Genomic DNA, 21,858 nt, shown 5'->3' on the forward strand with positions numbered 1-21,858 from the left:
AAAAGCAAATAATAGGATGCATTACATCATGTAAGATATATTTACCTATGTCAACTCCTTTCAAGGGGCTACAAACTATTTATAGTACTTGATGAATGGCATTATTCCGGATTTCAAACAAGATGGCAGCCTCCATGTAGTTTCCTCCTGGCCTTAGTTCACACAGATAAACCTTGATTTCGGTAATATAAGAAACCAAACTAACCATACATCATGGGAATTCTTGAGAAAATTGCCGAAATTGAGAGGGAAATATCCCGAACACAGAAAAATAAAGGTAATTTCATTATTTCGTGTGTAAATATGCCAGAAACGCACGTTGTATGAAAGATCTATTTAGTAAATACGATTTTTTTTGTTATTAATGTTTGACAAGAGTATATAAGTTTAAAGTACTGTTTTGATAACATTGAAAAACAGCTTAATAATCAATAAATACTTTCACATCATCCGATACTCATTACAAGATTGCAAACTCAGCATCAGTGGTTGATGGTAACTTAAATAATTTTTAACAATTTTGCTCACAGCCACTGAATACCATCTGGGGTTGCTTAAAGCAAAACTTGCAAAGTACAGGCAACAGTTGTTAGAACCTACAGGAAAATCAGCAGGCAAGGTATGTGATCTACATGATGTTACCCCCCCCCCCCCCAAACACCACGGGTACGGGATGTTTTGCACCTATACATGTTTCACGCTGAGATGGTTCGCACCTATTCTGTTTCGCGCTGAGATGGTTCGCACCGCAATGTTTCACATCGAATACATTCTTAATAATAAATGATTTATGAAACATAAACATGTAAATGTTAAGTTAATATTCAAAAATATTTATGAAATAAAAATACTTAATTTTTTTTTCAATTAAAGCATTATTAACGATTAATGTATGATTAGTAATGCAGTAATACCGGTACAATAAGTCATTAGGAATTATCAATTACCAATAGCTTAGACAACACCCTCTAAATTTGGCAATTAAATCTTTAATGACAATTTCTTAACATTCTCTGGTAAACAATACTATATTTAGAAGCGCAACTGTAAAAAAAACCCCAAAAAAACGGTATTACTGCATTACTAATCATAACATTAATCTGTTACTGAATTGAATATATCAATTTGTGCCATGTGCAGGCACATCAATAATGCTTTAATTGAAAAAATAAACCTTAAGTAGACGTTCGGAGAACACACCAAAAAAAAAAAATTTTTTTGCATATATAGTATACCTAATTATACAAACAATTGTTTGCAAGTTGTTTTAAAAGATAATTTATGAATTTCTTTTTTTACCACTATGTACAAGATCCACAATAAGTGTGTCTGAATATTTATCTCAGATTATATTAGGAGTAATGATTCTGTATATAGAAGTATATGTGTGTTATTTTTGTGTGTATTTTTCAGTTATTTGTATGTCATTCTCCAATGACATAATTATCAATTAATAAATATATGGGAATGGAAATTACATATGTATCAAACAATATCACACATTGCTTTTATTCATAAGTAGTACAAAAATGGTAGTTGAATGGATGCAGAGGCGGCAATGTAAAGTTTAAAGCAGAAAAGTGATGCAATTAAATTATCCCCACCTTTAGATCTGTAGTATTTATATATAAGTAGAGATGTTTCGCTCCGAGGCAGGTGCGAAACATCGAGGTGCAAATCATCTCAGCATGAAACAGAATAGGTGCGAACCATCCCGGATTCAACACCACACCCCTTGCAGTTCTGAGAGACCATTGATCTGCCATTTTATGGTGTGTTGTTGTTACATTTGTACCAATAGATGTTTACTACTGTTTTTGTTCCAGGGTGAAGGTTTTGATGTAATGAAATCAGGAGATGCCAGGGTAGCCTTGATAGGATTCCCGTCTGTTGGAAAGGTACATATCAATTTAATTTGATATAATAATTTCAGAATAAATATGTATGAATTCATGATACACAGTCAAAAAAAAGACAAATATGTAACATTTAATATCTTTGACCTATTGTCTAATCCATAAACAGTCCTTTCCCACGTTATTAATTAATCATTTCACTTTACATTTACAAATATTGTAAAACAGAATATCTCTTAATACATATAAGTAATTATTTTGAAAAACCTAATGGTTTCATTTTTATTGCCATTGAGAATATTTTATTTCCTCAACAGTCAACACTTCTTAGCACACTGACATCAACCAAAAGTGAATGTGCTGCATATGAATTCACAACCTTGACCTGCATTCCTGGGGTTATTGAGGTAAATTAAATCCCTGGTGTTATTAATGTAAATTAACCTACATTTATGGTGTTGTTGAGGTGATTAACTGCCTTGACCTAATTCATGGTTTATTGGGAGTACCGGTAATTTAATAGTCTTGACCTAAATTCATGGTTATTTAGGTAAATTAATAACAACCCTGACCTAAAATCATGGTGTTATCAATGTAAATTTATGGCCTCTGCATCTATGGTGTTATTGGTGTTAATTAACAGTCTTGACTTACTACTTATTGTTATCAATGTAATTTAACAGGCTTGACCTGCAATCATGGTTATTGACTCAGAGGTACATTAACAACTTTGACATTGCAACAAGTTAGTAGTATATCCATTCTCAATTTCCCTATTTATTTTTTCACTCAAGTATAATGGTGCCAAAATACAGCTTCTTGATTTACCTGGAATCATTGAGGGAGCTGCACAAGGTAAGATATAGAGTTAACAGTAACCAATGGAAAGTAATATAAAATACTGGGTAATTATAGATTTAAGGAATATGATGTAAATGATGAGCATGAATACATGTACCGTTAAATTGCAATTTTATAATCAAAAGTCAAACTTTTTGGGTAAGGTTAATACATGTATAGGCTTTGCCTGTTGCTCAAATCTTTAGATGAAATATGATGAAATTAAATCAATCATGTGTATTCTTCAGATTTTTTATATTTAGAATTATGTATGCTGCAAAGTCAATTTTTACATGCAGGATTACCCATTGTAAAAAATATTGATGGTTACTATATGACCCATGTTTTCAGGTAAGGGTAGAGGTCGACAGGTCATTGCCGTGGCAAGAACAGCGGATCTTGTTGTGATGATGCTGGATGCCACCAAGAGCAAAATACAGAAGTAAGGACAACAGTTGCATATCTGATTAGGAGCTTGATATACATTTACATGTACTTGTATAATGCATCATTGGTTAAACTGTAAAAGAACTATTATCAGTAACACAGTAACTGTTAACTTCCTGTGTTTGTACAAGGTTTCTAAGCTTAGCTGGGTGTCATTTATTTTTAACTACTGGTATTCGAAAATTATAATATACAGTTGAACTTTGATATCTCGAATACAATGGATATGTCAAAGTGATTTTTAAGTCCCAACCACATATTTTACCCTCGATATCTCGAATACTCGGATATATCGAAGTGTTTAAACAGTCCCTACTAGTTCGAGATAACGAAGTTTGACTATATGTCTGACAGTTGCATTTTGGTAAAAATGTGTGTGGTACCACACAAGGTATCAAATGCTCTCAAAACTTGTATGTTCATCTATATGTACACTACTTTCAGGGAACTGCTGACTGCTGAGTTAGAAAGTGTTGGTATCAGGCTGAATAAGAGGAAACCCAACATCTACTTTAAGGTCAGGCATGAAACAATCTATGACCAATTTAATGAGCTGCAAAACTGCAGCTCTTTGGTCAGAAAAAATTTGGATGGGTGACGGTAGTCCATCTGAATATTTTCTTACCAGAGAGCTACAGTTCTGCAGCTACACTTCAATATAAACACAGCATGCAATGAAAACTTAAATATTATAAAGCAATAACGACCTGTAATCTACTCTCCTGCTATTATATAATATATTATAACTATGACAGTGCAAAATAAATATCTAATGATTCATTGTCTTTCCCTTTCTTCCAGCAAAAGAAAGGTGGTGGGATATCTTTCAATTCGACTCTACCTCTCACCAAATGCAATGAGAAGATGGTACAACTGATTCTACATGAATGGAGTATCCTTGCTGACTTATTGTTCAAATATCATCATTGTAGAAAGCAGGATATATTTTCATTCCTTCTTCAACTTACATATTTTGTACAGTGCCAAAACTTGTATTGATAAATAATTCATGTACATAAGCTACATTATTTTCTGTTTTAGCAATCAACTTTAGTTTCAGGCATTGTCTGAGCCTGGCTCTGAGGCCTACATGAAGTTGATTTAAAATACATGTACTGGTGTTATAGGGATCTCCACTTCAGTTTAAGTAGTGAAAAATGAAAGACAACAAATGAAGATACTGTACATCTCTATATTGGTACATGCATACGTAATCAAAATGTTTAAACATTGTACTGATAGTAATTAAATACTTGTACAGTGCTTATTAAAGTGCTTCTGCATTGCATGCACAGTTTCTGATGATTTCTTAACTCCCTCACAGAGATTTTTAATGCAGAGGTTCTATTTAGAGAGGATTGTACATCAGATGAATTTGTAGATGTCATCCTGGGTAGTAGAGTGTACATGCCATGTTTATATGTAAGTACTAAATACCGGTAATTAATTATTCAGAGGAAACATAATATTTTATGTCCATGCAGGTTTTTTATTTCTAAATTCTGTTGGACAGAAGTCAATATGTTAATAGTTTACTTTAAATGTAAATATTCTTTATGTTGATAAAAAAAAAAGCAAATTTTCTTATTAACTTTGCTCTTGTAGGTTTATAACAAAATTGACCAAATCTCAATAGAAGAAATTGACAGGATAGCTAGAGAACCCAGCTCTGTGGTAGTCAGGTATATTTGAAGTTATCATACAAAAAAGAATTAATACAGAACATTTAATTGACTTCCCATCGATCAAATGCTTTAATGTTATTTTTAGTGATTCTTGTCAGTTTATTGTATTACAAAATAAAATGTGGACTGTCAAAAGTCCTTAAATAAATACTAGTATTGGGTCATTATCATCATGTTAGATAGTTCCCCCGCTATCTATTTTTAATTCATTGTTAATTTATCTGACAGTTGCAATATGAGGCTGAACCTGGACTACTTGTTGGAGATGGTATGGGAATATCTGGCCTTGGTGAGAGTTTACACCAAGAAACGAGGAGGTGAGCTGTCATGTTATCCTCATCAAACGTCCATCAAGTATCCTCATCCAGTGAACTTTCCAATCTGTCTTATGTTTAATATTCTCATCCAATGAACTATCCAATTTGCAATATGTTATCCTCATCCAATGAACTATCCAATCTATTGTATGTAATCCTCATCCAAGGAACTATCCAATCTATCATATGCAATCCTCATCCAATGAACTATCCAATCTGAAATATGTAATCCTCATCCAATGAAATATCCAATCTGTTTTATGTTATCTTCATCCAATGATCTGTCCAATCTAACTTATGTTATACTCATCCTGTGAACTATTGTGGATTCCTCATTGTTCATGGGGTCCAATGTTCGTGGCTTTCGTGGTAACCCTTGCTCACAAATTTACTTCCCCACGAACGTACATATGCAAGCATATGTTTAATATTTATGTATGAAATAGAACTTGCTACCAACGAAATTACGTGTCCAAGAACCAGGAAAATTTTTGCTACCCACAATGATTGACCCCCATGAATAAAAATGATTCCACATTATCCAATATATCTTATATTATCCTCATCCAATGGACTATCCAATCTACCTTATGTTATCCTCATAAAATGAATTATCCAATCTTTAATATTTTATTCTCATCCAATGAACTATCCAATCTGTCTTTTGTTATCCTCATCCAATGAACTATTCAATCTGTCTTATGTTATCCTCATCCAATGAACTATCCAATCTGTCTTATAATATCCTCATCCAATGAAGTATCCGGTCTGTCTTATGTTATCCCCATCCAATCAACTATCCAATCTGTAATATGCAATTCTCATCCAATCAACTATCCAATCTGTAATATGTAATCCTCATCCAATCAACTATTTAATCTGTAATATGTAATCCTCATCCAATGATCTGTCCAATCTGTCTTATGTAATCCTCATCCAATCAACTATCCAATCTGTAATTTGTTATCCTGGAACTATCCAGTTTGACTTATGTTATCTTCATCTCTTGAACTATCTAGTCTGAATCAATATGCTTGACTTTAATACAGAAGAAGGGGTTTATTAATTGAGATAAAAATATTTGCTGTATAATTATTTTGATCTATTTTTGCAGCAAAGCCAGATTTTGAAGATGGTTTAATTTTAAGAAGAGGATGCACAGCTGAACATGTGGTAAGTTACAACAATATTTACATTCAGTTTATATTTCCCCCTTACATGTATGTTTGCATCAGAAATCTGCGACATTCAATTTCCTTTGAATACATATTTAGCTAATTCATGCGCCATGAGCACAAATATAAATGTCATCAAGTGTTTTGAGTATCTACTAATTTAAGATGAAATAAAATGTTTGATCTTACATAATCAATTTGATATGTACTTATGAAAAATAATCATTAAATCATATCTACTTGTTCTGTCACTATAATTTTAGTCACGGAGGCTAACTACATAACATGTTAATATGGCTATTCCATGTTTGTTTTATATCCCTGACTAAAAGCATATATGGCTTTACAGCGACGATACACATATATTTTATATACAAATAGATGTCACTATGAATATAAGCATTAAATGCTTAGTTTTGGATGTCGTTGGTCCTATAACACACCAAGCTGTGCAGACATAGTATCATGCTGTGCTAAAGTGTTGTATTCAATTTGTCTGCACCGCTTGGTGTGTTATTGGCCTGACAACATCCAAAAATAAGCATTCAATGCTTAAATAAACACTTGACTTTTGCTCTGTACTGTACCTATTTATGCACTAACTTTTTCTTGATGAATTAAATGAAAAAAGACTGAAATAAAGTTAAATGCATTGAAGATTTCAGTGGTATTGTCTCTTTTATTTTAGTGCCATGTTATACACAGAACAATGGTGGACAACTTCAAATATGGATTAGTTTGGGTAGGGATTATTTATGATGTTCATTTTTTATTGCTCTCCAAAGCCAAAGTCCAAATTCTTATATTTTTTGATGAACATATTTAAGACTATTAATATGTTATGAAAAGTTATGAACCCTGCATTGATTTCATTAGAGCTATGACTGTTGTTGCTCAGGTGAGCAACTTGGCCCATGGGCCTCATAAATTATTAATTAGAATCTTATTTGATTTTACAGGGAACTAGTGTCAAATACAGCCCCCAGAGGATAGGGCTACAACACTTGATGAACCATGATGATGTCATACAAATTGTGAAGAAATAGACACTCTGCATGGATTTTTATTTGTTTCTGTGGTGGACGGAGAACAATTGTGATATTGTATGAAAATCGGGAACTCTCTATAGAGTAATGTACAACACCTACAAATCAACACACAAGTGATTACATGTATATACATTGCTAAATAAAATGACTTTGAATTGTTGAATATGATTGTCTATTATGATACATTGTACATGTATGGTTGCTGATCTTGATTCTCTTGAGCTCACTTTCCATTGATTTACAAACTTTGTTTAATTGCTTAACGTTCAACAAAGGTAAATGCGTATTTTAAACATTTGGTTTTTCATTTAAAATAGACTTCACAAGAAAAATATTGCTAAGAGATTGATTTACATGTATTTATGATAATTGATATTAAATGTCTTTTTTGACAGATTTTCATTGGGGTTTTTTTTCCTTCAAGAAATGTTTATTGAACAAAAATTACAAGTACCGGTATTTATATTCATGTATACAGGTTTTCATTGGGGGTTTTTTTCAGTGAATTAATTCTTATTGCAAAAAATAAGTATAATCAGTGCATCCTATGAATACATTTATTCCTTTCTTTACCCTTTTTACTGTGCACAGTGAATCTATGACTCTCGCATATTAACATGGAGGAGCAGAATGGTCATCAGTTGGTTGGTTTGAACATATTTTATTGTATATATAATATACATCAGTTACAGTTAGGTCATTCAGATCGAGACTCAGATTAAAGGTTTTCATTCTAGAAATAAAGTAAGATAAAAGAAATAGACAAAAATTAATTAACAAAATAAATACCCCTTTTTAGGTCACCTGAGTAAACGCGGGTGACTTATTGCTATCCGTTTTTGTCCGTCGTCATACGTCGTGCGTTAACAATTTTACATTTTTAACTTCTTAAAAACTAAAAGGTTGATTGTTACCATTTTTGTTGTGAGGCATCTCTATGGTAAGAGGAATCTAAATTGTGAAATTCATAGCTCTACCGCCCCCGGGGCACCACATGTGGGGCCAAATATGCAAAAAAAAAAGAAGCTAAATTTTCAAAAATCTTCTCTACTCCAACACATGTGAGGAAAAAACTGGTTGCATAATTTTGATGTCCATGAAGCCCTCTACCAAAATTGTGATATTCATGGCCCTTGGGTCAGGGATAATGATTTTAAGGTGGGGCCTATATGGCCATATAGTAAAAATGTACAAAATCTTGGAAAATCTTCTTCCCTACTACCATAGATATTTGTTAAAAACTAAATGCATGATTATGATGTACATTCAGCCCTCTACCTAAATTGTGAAATTCATGACCCCTGAGGCAGAGGTTCAGGCTCTAGGGCGGGGCCAATATGGCCATATATTTAAAATGTATTAAATCTTAGAAAATCTTCTTCTCTACTCCCATATATATTTGTGTCAAACTAAATGCATGATTATAATGTACATGAAGCCCTCTGCCTAAATTGTGAAATTCATTACCTCTGGGTCAGGGGTTCAGGCTCTAGGATGGGACCTATATGGCCATATAGTTAAAATGTATTAAATCTTAGAAAATCTTCTTATCTACTCCCATATATATTTGTTAAACACTAAATGCATAATTATGATGTACATTCAGCCCTCTATCAAAATTGTGAAATTCATGACCCCTGTGTCAGGGTTTCGGGCTCTAGGGTGGGGCCAATATGGCCATATAGTAAAAATGTATTAAATCTTAGAAAATCTTCTTCTCTACTCCCATATATATTAGTTAAAAACTAAATGCCTGGTTATGATGGCCAAGAGGCCCTCTACCAAAAATTGTGAAATTCATGACCCCTGGGTTAGGGGTTCGGGCTCTAGGGTGGGGCCAATATGGCCATATAGTAAAAATGTATTGAATCTTAGAAAATCTTCTTCTCTACTACCATATATATTTTGAATACATGGTTATGATGTCCACCAACTCCTCTACCTAAATTGTGAAATCCATGGCCCCTGGGTCAGGGGTTCAGGACATGAGGGGTGGGGATCAATATGGCAATATAGTGTTAATGCATATAATGTTTAAAAAATTTCTTCTCTATTCTCACACATCTGTATAAAAAAACTGGCTTATAATTATGTTTACCAGGAAGTCCTCTACTGAAATTTTCATGTCCCCTGGAGTATGGGTTTTGACTCTAGGGCTGAGGGCGAAAATGGATGTATAGGTGTTAACTCAAGTAATGTTAAAAAATTATCTTCTTTTCTCCCACACACCTGAAAGGAAAACTGAATTCATGATTTTGTATACCAGGTCTTTAAGTTTTTCGCCAAAATTATAGGTTTCACAGTTCTTTTTGAAAGATTTCAGGAAGAGAGGTGGTCGTCATTACAAATTTATAATTATTCTACTCCAGAATGATACCTAATTAATTAAATGCATTTATGAGACTCCTCGACAAGTTCGTGTATGGGTTATATGCTACTCAGGTTTAGGCCAATTGGCCTCTTGTTTAAACATAACTGTGTATGTCTTCTTTTGATTTTACTGTATTTAGCAGTTCTACAATTAGCTACAGTCGTTTACCCTGTATATGAAAATTATGGCGCTTGTACAGGTAATTTATTATAAACAAAATAAATACATCATCTATTATGGGACACAATAGTTAGCCCATAAGGTAAATAAATGACATTACAATTAACCCATCCAATATTGATAGTACCTGTAATTTCTATCTTAGCTTTAGTTTCAATGTGCAATAATTTTAAATCATATTCCATCAACATTACAATAGTAGAAAACAATATTTAACATATGTACATCCTTTGGATCCACCAAGAAGAAAAGGATGAATTTTCTGTTTTAAAAAAAAGCAAAGAACAATAAAAAAAAACACATTTAAATCTAAGTTTAAAACTAAGGATTAATTTTATAAATAGTTTTTACTGAAATAATTACGCGATAATAAGCAATTTTAAAGGTTTTTTTTCACGTGTAAGACTATTTGTGTATTTAGTCATATCAAGTGTTGGAACTCTCTTGTGTAGGAAGGTAAAATAATTAGGAGAGAGCAGACGGGTTGACTTGTGATTTTCAAGATTTTGTTGAAATGAATACTGATCCCCTCGCTATAGTTGTCGTAACCTCGGGAACTCGGGGGGACAGATTGCTTTTCCGCTATCCCAGTACGGAGCCAACTAACCACGGAGTGTTCGAGAAATGTATGTATTATTCTGTTGTCATATATTGGGCACTCCTCGTCATCACACGCTGTGTCTTTTTCGTTATATTTATTTTGACACTGTCAGCTGATTATTAGATTCACGCCCTTTCGATAAATAAATGTTTTAGGATTCATTGTAAACATGTAGTGCATTTGGTTCTACATTTTGATTTTCATAAAATGCAGCATGCAGTCATGACTTAGATTAGTTTTTGAACTGTGCTTTTTTTTGCAGCCAAAGGGAGTAATCCATATGCTGTTAAAGTAACAGAGGATATTAATGTCAAAAAGTATGTGTAATTATTAATATGACTTACTTATGAAAAAGAATTTGCTGATGTCACATGAATATTTGAGTAAATGTGTCTGTCAAAATTTCTGCTCCTAAACTGCAATGCCTAAATGACAGGTAGCAATATTGTGACTACGTTTATTGAATTTTAACCTATTTTGGTTTGAAAATTGGCAAGGTAAGTCTTTGGAGTGATACATTCACAGATTCACTGAAGGCTTCATTCCAAAAATCTAGTAAAATCTAATCTCTGCCTATATTAGATATTTTTCTGGTCACAGGACGCCTGATATTGCAAAGTCTTTGATAAGAGTTGGAATAATTTTCAATCTGTTTTGAATTATTTTTATTGTTTTGAACTGTTTTAAAACAAACAATGACAACTGTTGATTGATGAACTATTGTCAATCATCAGTTTTTGATAAATCAAGTAATAATGCAAAGGAGAGCATTTAGTATGAAAATGACTATTTTTATAGTTTAATATACCGGCCGGTAAATAAGGAATGGTAAAAAAAAGTTTCTGTTCAGCATCAGATAGATTTATCTGATAATCATGTCTCCTTGTGATTTCTGTATGATAATGTGATCCTTATATTTTGTTGTTTAAATTATACAGAGAACCTGTGACATCTTGCATCAGAGATAACACATTAGTTGGGTAAGTGTCAATTATTTTTCTTGTGATGCAAGGAATCTACTGGTATATATTTAATTTAACTGTTATGTTACTTATCCAGTTTTTGTTTTGAACTTACTTGCTGACTTTTAAGTTAATCTGAGTCTTAAGTTTCTATTGCAATCATGTAGATAAAAAAAATTATATATGCAGGTTTTCAGACAGCATATTGGCCAACATATTGGCAGTTAAGCAAGACCTCTGTCGAAAGCCTTTTGATCTGAAGATTGACGATGTTCGCTTTGTTGGCTACCCAATGTCTTTGGACCCCAGTAAATCCAAGCCAGGTGCTCATCAGATCATCTCATTCAACATTACATTTGTTCTCAGGGTTTGTGTCAAATATTTTACACACTTCACTATGCTTTCTTGCGATGTTTATTTTATACAAGGTAATTTTTGCATACGTTTCTGTTTATTAACAACTCTCTTCTTTAAATCTGCTTTATTTTCCTATTGTAAACAAACATTTTGTTGACATCTTGGAACAGTAAATATCACTTGCATTTTGATGAGTTGTTGACTTAATTGCTCATGTAGTTGAAATATGCCAGGAATGTATCTATCATTGTTGTGTTAACTTGTGTATGGGTATTTGTTTAACTTTCAGGCCAATGTGACGTCCTCTGTAATCCAGTGTTACACCGACCTAGTTAAACAGATCACAGTGGCCATCCATCACGAGGAGGAGAGGTGTCAGTACTTGTCCTCCCAGGCCAAAATCATGCTGGCCGTCCACGACGAGGTGGCAGCCATGCCAGAAGGTGAGGGCACATGTCACTTTAGGGTTCAGAACTAGATTTGTTTGATCGTGGTTGTCTCCCTTGACTAAATAAATGATTACCAGCAGTTAAGGCTTTAGAAAAATGATCTTTAGTTTCTCAAGCTAAATAAAATGTGGCAGGCATTTTTAAAAAAAATTGTTATTAAATGATAAAATAAATTAAAATTTTGCCAGTGGGGGTCTTCAAAATTACTTTAATTTAGCTGTAAATTTGTTATAGCTATGTTTTTATATACGGCAACTTTCTATGGGTTTATTTAAACAATAAAACGCTTTCTTTGGAGATTCATTCAGGTTATGAAGGTAGCAACATTGCAGGAAAAATACATAACCCACTAACGCGGGTTATGTAAATTTTTCCTGCAATGATCTCTACCTTCATAACCCGCATGAATCATCAAAGAAAGCATTTTATTGTTTATATTAACATCTTTCTTTAACTAATTAATAAACTGATTATGAAAAGTTAGTAAAATTCACTAAATTACTGTTAATGTACAAAATTACGTTAGCTAAAAGAAACAGCCAAATCGTCTCCTGTGAGACTTTGAGTCTGGCATCGTCATGATTATTTCGTGCAGTCCTGGATTTTAATAAGGTTGCTGTAGGTTCAGACCAATCGATAAACAGGGCGTGTCAATTTCAGTCCTGTCACCTTCAGCCGCTATAGATTTCGACCAATCGATAAATAGGGCGTGTAGGTTTCAATCTGGCTGTTTCTATAGAGCTATGAATTAACTATAAGTTTCCATTAGAAATAGAGGAAATTATGCTTGGTAGATGTAAATATTTAAGAATTATGCCAGGACATGAATAAGAATTTGTTAAAGCTGTAAATTCGCTCTATCCATGTTTGTTTTATTCGAGATTTGCTGTACTTTGATTCATATTTTAAGTTAGAATTGAAAAATTGAGTTATTTTCCTTTTCAATGTGGCAATAAAGTTAATCAGCATTGGACTTGTTGTGGTGGTGCCTGAGGAATTAAATTTTAAGTTTTGGGGGGCTTAATCTGTGCTTTACCGTCCTATAGCTTTAGCAAGGACTTGTTAGAATGTTGAAACTTTGCTACCATATCCTTGCTTTATGAAAACACTTTATATTTTTCAGATTCTGTGGAGTCTCCATATGCAGCAATTCTTCAGAAATGTACTCTTGCCAGTTGTTTACAAACAATCTTTGAGGAGTAAGTCCAATTGTACATTTTTGTTGCAGTTATTTATAGAAATGAAAAAAAGAAATTTGTTACATGTATTCAAAATGAAATGAAAAATACACACTTGTAGCAAAAAAGAATCAATGGCTTGGTCAAGACATATCTTTATTATCCTTTACACATAACACAATATATTTAATTTTAAAAGGTTTGATTTTTGTCAATCCTTTTGGTTTCTCTTTTATTTGAGATTCTGATATTTTCAGCCTGGGTAGAACAGGACTAGTTCATCTATTCATCAATAAATGGATTGAGATTTGGTTTTGTTTGCCTCACAAAATCCACCAGATACCAGACTCATCAGCTGTTTTGAAAATAGAGGTCAGGATTCTATTTCAGATCCTATTAGAAAAGCACAATTTTCAATCATAATGATTTGTTTATGAAAAGGCATTGTCTGGTACTTGCTATAAGATACAGAAGCACCACTGTTTTATTTAATCGATAGAAAGGAAAACATTTTTTAACATTTCAGTGCAGTTAGTTTTTTATTAAAATTAATACTCCTTGATCAATGAATATTCTGTTTGTTTATCTATTGCAGCCAGAAATAATACAGAAATGTTTAGAGTGTCTGAGGTAGGCATCTTTAATCATTGAAGCTTAAGGTTTATGCAATTGATATCAACCATATGTAATGTTCAATTTTGCTATTGGCATGATCATACTTATGTTTTAGTCAGTACATTGATTATGTACACCCCTATTGATTGTTGTACAGGCCTTATCATGGAGTCCTGTTGTTGGAGGAGAAACAAGTGTTACAAGACTCACTACCCATGGACTGTAGCCCCGCCCTCAGTCGTCTGATCACTGTGTGTAGTCCACAGCAAAGTCTACAGGTGCTCTCCCAGGAGGCAGATCTCACCTTGTCACAGGTAAAACTTACCCTGTCATAGGTAAATTTATCCTGTCACGGGTAATACACACCCTGTCACGGGTAAAAACTCGCCGTCACAGGTAAAAAGTCATCCTGTCACAGGTAAAAACTCATCCTGCCACAGGTTAAAACTCATCCTGCCACAGGTAAAACACACCTTATCACATAAAAACCGTATCACATAAAAATCACATAAAAACCATATCACATAAAAATCATTTTTACTGGAAAAATCTTATCCCATCACATGTAAAACTCATTCTGTTTCATGAAAAATCTGATCCCATTCAAGGTAATACTCACCATATCACTGGTAAAACTCACTATGTCACAGCTAAAACACCCTGTAACCTTTGGTGTAGTACTTATCAATTAGTTCGATTTTAATAAAACTAAATATTCAAATGCAATACATTTACTTATTAAGGTAAAATGATTTTTGGATGCATAAAATTGTTTAGATTTCTCAGAAATAATTCAAACTATGAATATTGTAAAATTAAAACATGTTTTTCTGATCTACAATATTCAGTCAAGGAGTCTTTGAAGGAAAAAAAAAACATAGCAATATTTCTCTTTTTGAAGGTTTTCCATATTGTTGGTCATCTTGTGTACTGGGGAAAGGCAACCATCATCTACCCTTTGTGTGAGACCAATGTGTATGTTCTCTCCCCTGTAGCCAACACCTATACGTAAGTACATATACCCTCACTTGACACCCATGGCTAGTGCACAAATTGCATAAATGTTAAATGACTGTTGACCGACACATTAAATATTTTTTATTTTAATATAGTACCAGTACATTTTTTTTTCTCAATTTAAAACTAATTGATTCAGATGTTTGAGAGCGGTAGCTGATTTTAATCCGATTGATCAGTGATAGTGAGCCTCTGACACAGTATCAAAGGAGACCACTGTGTATTGTACATTCTTTTCTTTCTACAGGAATTCAGACCTCTCTGAACAATTTAAGAAGTTGTTCAACTTGTCTCTTTGTGGTCAGCTGGCAGAGTTCTCATACCCTGTCAAACTTAGGGAATCCAAGGATGTGCTGAATCCTATCAAACAACAGGTAAATCCAGCATGTGTAGTCTAGCTTGTACATCTCTTAGTAACATTAATCAAAGCCAAAAAAAAAAAACACACCATGACCATGAATTGTATAATGGGCCTCTTTAAAGATATACCGGTACTGGCACAAAAGCCACTTTGAATGTAGATAATATTATTAAACTAATTAAAACATTTTGAAATAAAAAACAACTTTGGAACTTGAGTATTCCATTAGTAAATGTCTTATTTCAGTGAAGCAAATAAAGTATAAAGTGCTAGAAAATGTATGTTGATTTTGTATTGCTGATAATTTCTGTGTGCACATGTACTAGTACATATTAATTTAAAGCGGGATATAAAGTAAAACTGATTTGTGTTTTTACTTCGGTTGTATAACTGTTTTCCCCTCATTCCTTTTAGGACCAGAAAGTTAAAATTGTGTTGTGGATGCTGCAGCATCAACTGTTGATTCAGCTGCACACCTATGTTATTTTCTGTCCCCCTGCCTCTCGCAGAATGAAGAAAATGTCAGAGGAAATGTGTAGGTCATCGGGCATGCCCATTGTACCAGAGGAGGAGTGTGTGTCGGTATCAGATATTGCGTCAGGTGAGTTGTTTAAGCAATAAGCAGTTCTGTACTGTTTCTGGAATTAAAGCACCATTTTGTAATTGATTAAAATAAAACCATTCATCTGTCTTTTCCTTCATCTGTTGTTCCTTTTGACATTTTTTTATGAACAACAATAGAATAGATTAAAGTGTAGGTGAAAAGTCAAATTTTAGTTTGATTGGGGTACAGGTAGTTTTATGTTTCAAAATGACACATATTCTCATACAAAATATAAACTTTTAAACTTGAGAGACTTGTGTGTTTCAGTGAACAGTGACGAGAGTTTAGCGCTGAGTTACCAGGGGACCAGTCAGTTCTCAAAGTCCCCGTCCTCGGACGGCTCGCTGGCCTCTGAGGACCGGTTCCTGTCTCTCCATGAGGAGCTGTACAACCTGTCCAAAGAGGAGAGGGACTGTATCCTGGACATTCCCGCTGCGAGGACGCTGGAGGACCTGAAGCTCTTTACCAGGTGAACCACTGGCTTGTACACTATTACCTAAACTTACTGTGCATCTGTATTTTTTGGGTGCTGCAATGAATTTTAAGCCAATATATGAACTTAATGATTTTGGGTTCTTTACATTTTAAATGATTTTGATAAACTGTATTATTTCTATGTGCTTTATTTTACTACAATGATTATGGAAGAAGGGAAAATTATGTTGCAAATTTTTATTTAAAATCTGTAAGATGTGGTTTGTTATTTCACCCGAATATTAATTCTTCACGTTTATTTAAATATCTATAGTGTCTCTATATCTTTATAATCTAAATTTACTTTTGTAATAAGACTATCAACAATATTGTTTTGCGATGTATGTAGTTTTGTACAGTGTGTACATAACAATTAACTTTTCAACATGATTTGAATTTCAGACTTTTCCCGTACTTTCGAGGTGACCACCATTTGGAGGAAATCATGTACTATGAGAATCTCCACCGATCTGATCTTATGGCCCTCCTGGACAAGTTCCGATCAGTATTAATCACTTGTCAGTATGAGGACCCGGCCACTTCTTTTACTCATATGGATCACCACCAAAACACCTAGGGCCGGGTCAATCCATTCCTCACCACTCGGAGAAATTAATGATGCTGGTATCTCTCTGTGAATCCCAAACATTCAGTATCTTGCGTGAATAGCTGGCTGATCACAAGACTTGTCTGCAAGTCATGGATGAACGGAATCATCAGATCTGATCGATTCAAACAAGGGTTCAATCATTCAACTCATTCCAATCGAGATAGGGAGAATTGTATGGCTTCCTGTACAGCTGTGGTACCTGGTGTAATAGTACCTTTTGGATGATCCTCATCGTGGATGTGGTGTTTTAATCAGGGTTGTGTTTGGATTCAAATACATGTACTGGTACATTGTATTGATTTTCTTTCAGTACTTGAATGTACTTAAATGTGCAAAAATTACTTTAAGCTGTGTATGAATGCAGAGTTGACTCATTTTATTGATATTCTCAACTCAAAAAGTAGTTCATATTATTAAATGATCATGCTCACAGAACTCTAAATTTATTCAGGGGAATGATTAGTGAATCTGTAACTGAATAAGTTACCTTATAATGTTAAATTGAATGATAGCAAGTTGTTGAAACAATTTTTATTCTCTTGATTGATATTTCAAATTCCTACTCTGTACCAAAATATATATGCTGGTAAAACATGCAACTATATTTTAAAAAAATTATAGGAAAATTTGATTCAACAATATATGAATTTGCTATGTAAGCAAGCTATTTTGAAGGAATTGTAAGTTTATTCACTCTTGGTGATCACTGAAAGATTTGGGATGAAGGAGGATCCAATTTTTCATGAAAATATATTCTAAACATTTTCTGATTTTATAATTTGTGAAAGTTAAAAGGATGCAAAAATGCTACATAGAATTTTTAAGTTCAAATAATAATGCAACTTCTTGGGTCAAAGAAGGGCTACTGTATGCCCAGACTAGGTTGTAATACGCAAAAATAAAACGGTAGAATATTTCCCTGTATACAGTATTTGGGGGGGGGGGGGGAGGAAGGAAGGAAGGGGGGGGGGTGTATTAGATAGTTTTAAATACAGTGGAGGTAGTTACCTGTAGCTACTTTGGTTAGGACATTATGTGAAATATGGCCCATGCTTTGTGGAGCTTAATGTGAGAGAACAGATCTATGTGCAATAAATCTTTGAAGTGCCAACAATTTTTCATTTTTAATACCAGAAGTTTTTTTTGACTTGTCACAAATCAAAATGGAACAAGTTTGGTATATCTTATCTCTAATGGCAAAGTGTTAATAAACATTATTAGCAAACTCTTCTAGCATTCACTGTTTTTTTATAACATTTTCATAATGTTCAGAAGTATTGAAATTGACAATTTCATTTTCAACTCGCATAAATAAACATGCAATGCCATTCCAGTGAAATGGTAATATAGCATTTAAGTGTACTAAGTTATTGCCTGAAATGGTCATTGTTTGTATTGTGTATACCCTGTAATAACATCAAGTTTATCAAAGGTTGTAATTTGATAGACTGCACAAAAATGTAAAATGCTTAACAAGGTGCTTTTCATTCGTATTTCTTCAAACATCAGAGAACATAAAGAAATGAAAATATTTCTAATAAAAAATGTAAATTATAAACAATTGTACTAATATTTATACAACCTTAATTTCTCAGAAGACCGTAAGAGGTAGCTCTAGTAATAAAAGACTAGATACATGTACTATAAAACTACTTTCTCATCAAACCCTTGATAGGCTGTCTTCAGCAGCTTTGTCTCTTTTGCTCACACTTTTATTTCCTAGGATGTAAAATCGCAGTGGCTTCTGCGCCCATTCCTCAGCATAGTCAATATTAATCCTGGCACCTGTCACAATATTTGTCCCTGGTAAATCTTCGCCATCCTCCAGCCAAATTTCATCAGAAGACGTCATGTCCACTTTGTTGAATTTGTCTTTGCTAATTTTCAGAGCCTGACAGAGCTTTGAGGGACCATTACACAGGTCCTTCTCCTTCAGGGTCTTCTGTGATCTTATTTTCTGCATGTGGTCTATTCCATCCACTGGGTCTATCCCACGCAGCAGAACAGCAGCTCCCTCACCTGTTAGTGGGGAAAAAATATTTCATTGAGTCAGTTTTTGCCTTGGAAATAATTGATGCAAATGCCAGAATGAGTAGAATCTGGGTAAAATTTCTTTGTAATACTGAACACAACTTTAAAAATTGCAGCAAACGAAGTTGTACAAGTATATCATGGTAACTCAAAAGAGGCATCTGTATTCATGAAAAATACTTGTTTGAAACTCTTTTTCTTTGTCTTTAAATTAATACTCTTTTTTCAGTTTTGAATCTTTTCTGCAAATGTTTACAATATTTTGTTGCAGGATGAACGAAATACATATTAAGTGTTTAAACATACATTTGTACATTTAATAGCAATATTTGGGCTAGACACAAGGGCATCTTAACCGCTCTGCTCTCTATGACATATATATATATAAATAATATATTAATAATGTATTATCTATATTTGTTATATTCAGAAGTATATTCTCACTATTTAACTCTATAATATAGACAATTAATCAATAATTGTAATATTAGCTCGTCTGGAAAATATTGACCAGTCAATTTTTTTTAATATTGACTGACTAGGAATGATATCTAGAGAATATTCCCTTTATTTCAATTAATTGCTCCTGATTTGTTCATTCATAAATGGTGATGTAAATAACTCTTAGCGACTCCTAAACAAGGTGACGTCATAATAGGCAATTAGTCAAGGCAAGTAAACAACAGACATGCAATGCAACGGTTTGCTATCATAACAGATTTAAGGATTTGCGAATTACTTTGAAGTACATCTATAACTTAATTCTTATGGGTGTCAGAATATCACCAGTAACCATTTGATGCCGAGGATATTTTGGAAATGAACTTTGCACAAAATTGATTCTATGTTGAGCTGAGAAGATTACAGAGATCTGTTATCAATCAGGTACTTTCTTAAATTTTGGTTTTTTCTTCATGAAACAAAGCAAAAGTTGCTTGTGTTTTCGGGCAAAATAGATTATATTAGCCCCTTGGGGATGAAAATATTGGCCTCCACTTTGTGTCGGGCAATATTTCGTCCCTCGTGGGCTTATATAATCAATGTCGCCCTCCACCCCAGTCAATATTTGTATTAAGATGCCCCTGTGGACTAGGGTTGAAAAGCTCTGTGTAATTGTCCCACACGGCTCTGGCAGGCTCTTAAAATTAGGAAAGACAAATTCATCAAATTGGATACAACTTCTGATGAACGGCAAACTTCACCCTCTGTCATGTTTTCTTACCCTCACCCAAATATCACTTATATCTCAAGAGAGGAACCATGTTTTTTTATATATCTGCCAATACAATATTACATGTGTATATGGTTCATTTACCTTCACTGGATATATTCATACAGCAGTACATGCCATAGATATTGTAAACATAACATGTCCCTGGTTCCATAAACATGGCCTCATTTTTGTTAGTCCTTTTACCATTAAAGGAGTGGGCTCCTTTGTCCTCTCCCCCTAGGTATGCCTCTGTCTCCACAATAAGACCACTTAGTCTCTCCCCCGTGTCTTTGCAGTAGCGTACCAAAACCTTGCCAAGTAATGCTTTGGCAAGACTCTTGCAGTCCTGCTTGTAAAAACTTTTTACTAGCCTCGATTTCATTCCTTTGGTAAGATTATCAGAGGACAAGCTTTTTCTTGCTTCTGATTCTACTTTCAAAACTTTTGCCGAAGGACTTTGAGCTGAGGATTGCTTTCCATCACTGATTTCCGGTTTCCTTTTCCTCTTTGAATTCATAACAAAAATAAAAGTTTCTGTAAAATGAAAAAAAAAATAGTTCTAAAATTTGAATCTTTTATATCTAATTTAGAAATATATGTTATCACTTATATACTGGTGCAAGACCTTGACAATAACCATTACTCCCTGCTGGATTGCAATATCAACACATAAAATAATGGCGAAAACTGCATGGTACTTGATACCTGGCAACAATAGAGAATTTGTCTTTGACACACTAGATTAATTAAGAGTAATGCCTATGTTTGTAATTGTAAGTAATAGTAATTTGAATGTTAGCATGCTCAATATTTACAGTCAACTGAAGTGCAAATGTATGTAAGAATATACATGTTTGTCTCTATAAAGAGAACAGAACAAAATAGCAAAATACAGCTCAAAAGAATTTTTAATATGAAATTGGAATAAGGGCTAAATACAAAATTGTTCCCCTCTTGTCATATAAAAGTGGGATAAGAAAAATTATGTTGCTAAGGACAAAGGGGAGAATCAGTTTTAGAGAAGGGGGTTCACGCATCAGAGTCGCATGCCAAGGTTACCCTGTCACACATCTTGTAAAAATGCTCATGTCTTTTGACATTTTGCGCAAACAACCTTACTTAATTTTGAGAAGCTTCTACATGACAATTAATATATCATTTAGATGGAATAAAATCGGAGGAATCTCGGACTAAAAGCATATAAGAGAGCAAAAATCTACTCTGTCTACAATGAGATATGAAAAAACTACAGCACATGTACTATAATATTACGTCTGTGTTTATAATCTTACATACATAATACAACCGAAATCAAAAAATTATATATCTCTAAAGAAAAGTTGCCAACCAAGCAATTAAAAAACAAAGTGAAAGTAAAAGTTACCATCCAGTCATTCAATCGACAAATCCAATTGGACCAGCTACGACATGTCAAAGAGGCTACTTGCGGGATATACAACAGTACA

At 33.6% G+C, this 21,858-nt stretch overlaps 2 protein-coding genes across 4 annotated transcripts; one reads left to right on the forward strand and one right to left on the reverse strand.

Annotated features, from left to right (window-relative positions):
- Positions 1–87: 87 nt before the first annotated feature.
- On the forward strand, positions 88–18,376 carry LOC128165658 (GATOR complex protein NPRL3-like). The gene is made up of 28 exons (XM_052830407.1): positions 88–277; positions 531–619; positions 1,827–1,898; positions 2,174–2,263; positions 2,651–2,711; positions 3,048–3,138; positions 3,588–3,660; positions 3,945–4,035; positions 4,468–4,565; positions 4,749–4,825; positions 5,057–5,145; positions 6,260–6,318; positions 7,009–7,062; positions 7,280–7,354; positions 10,390–10,546; positions 10,784–10,838; positions 11,460–11,501; positions 11,673–11,850; positions 12,130–12,283; positions 13,413–13,488; positions 13,725–13,839; positions 14,063–14,097; positions 14,240–14,396; positions 14,984–15,090; positions 15,347–15,473; positions 15,875–16,061; positions 16,332–16,533; positions 16,941–18,376. The coding sequence occupies exons 1-28, from the start codon at positions 214–216 to the stop codon at positions 17,113–17,115; spliced, it is 2,850 nt and encodes a 949-aa protein (XP_052686367.1). The 5' UTR covers positions 88–213; the 3' UTR covers positions 17,116–18,376.
- On the reverse strand, positions 18,261–21,858 carry LOC128165657 (putative 3-methyladenine DNA glycosylase). 3 transcript variants are annotated; one of them, XM_052830404.1, is made up of 3 exons: positions 21,777–21,858; positions 20,495–20,926; positions 18,261–19,167 (listed from the first exon to the last, which is right to left on the reverse strand). In XM_052830404.1, the coding sequence occupies exons 2-3, from the start codon at positions 20,907–20,909 to the stop codon at positions 18,809–18,811; spliced, it is 774 nt and encodes a 257-aa protein (XP_052686364.1). In that variant the 5' UTR covers positions 20,910–20,926; positions 21,777–21,858; the 3' UTR covers positions 18,261–18,808. The 3 variants fall into 3 exon arrangements, with proteins under 3 accessions (XP_052686364.1, XP_052686365.1, XP_052686363.1); XM_052830405.1 differs by lacking the exon at positions 21,777–21,858 and adding an exon at positions 21,689–21,771; XM_052830403.1 differs by lacking the exon at positions 21,777–21,858 and adding an exon at positions 21,018–21,676.

This window comes from Crassostrea angulata, chromosome 10 (assembly GCF_025612915.1).
Source record: "Crassostrea angulata isolate pt1a10 chromosome 10, ASM2561291v2, whole genome shotgun sequence".
In the NCBI taxonomy this organism is placed as follows: Eukaryota; Metazoa; Mollusca; class Bivalvia; order Ostreida; family Ostreidae; genus Magallana; species Magallana angulata.

Coding starts and splice junctions, on each gene's coding strand:
- LOC128165657 (XM_052830404.1), bottom strand. CDS start 20,909: ATGAATTCAAAGAGGAAAAGGAAACCGGAAATCAGTGATGGAAAGCAA. Junction 19,168..20,494: donor TATGAATATATCCAGTGAAG/GTAAATGAACCA, acceptor CCCCACTAACAG/GTGAGGGAGCTGCTGTTCTG.
- LOC128165658 (XM_052830407.1), top strand. CDS start 214: ATGGGAATTCTTGAGAAAATTGCCGAAATTGAGAGGGAAATATCCCGA. Junction 2,264..2,650: donor GCATTCCTGGGGTTATTGAG/GTAAATTAAATC, acceptor TTTTCACTCAAG/TATAATGGTGCCAAAATACA. Junction 16,062..16,331: donor GGTATCAGATATTGCGTCAG/GTGAGTTGTTTA, acceptor TGTGTGTTTCAG/TGAACAGTGACGAGAGTTTA.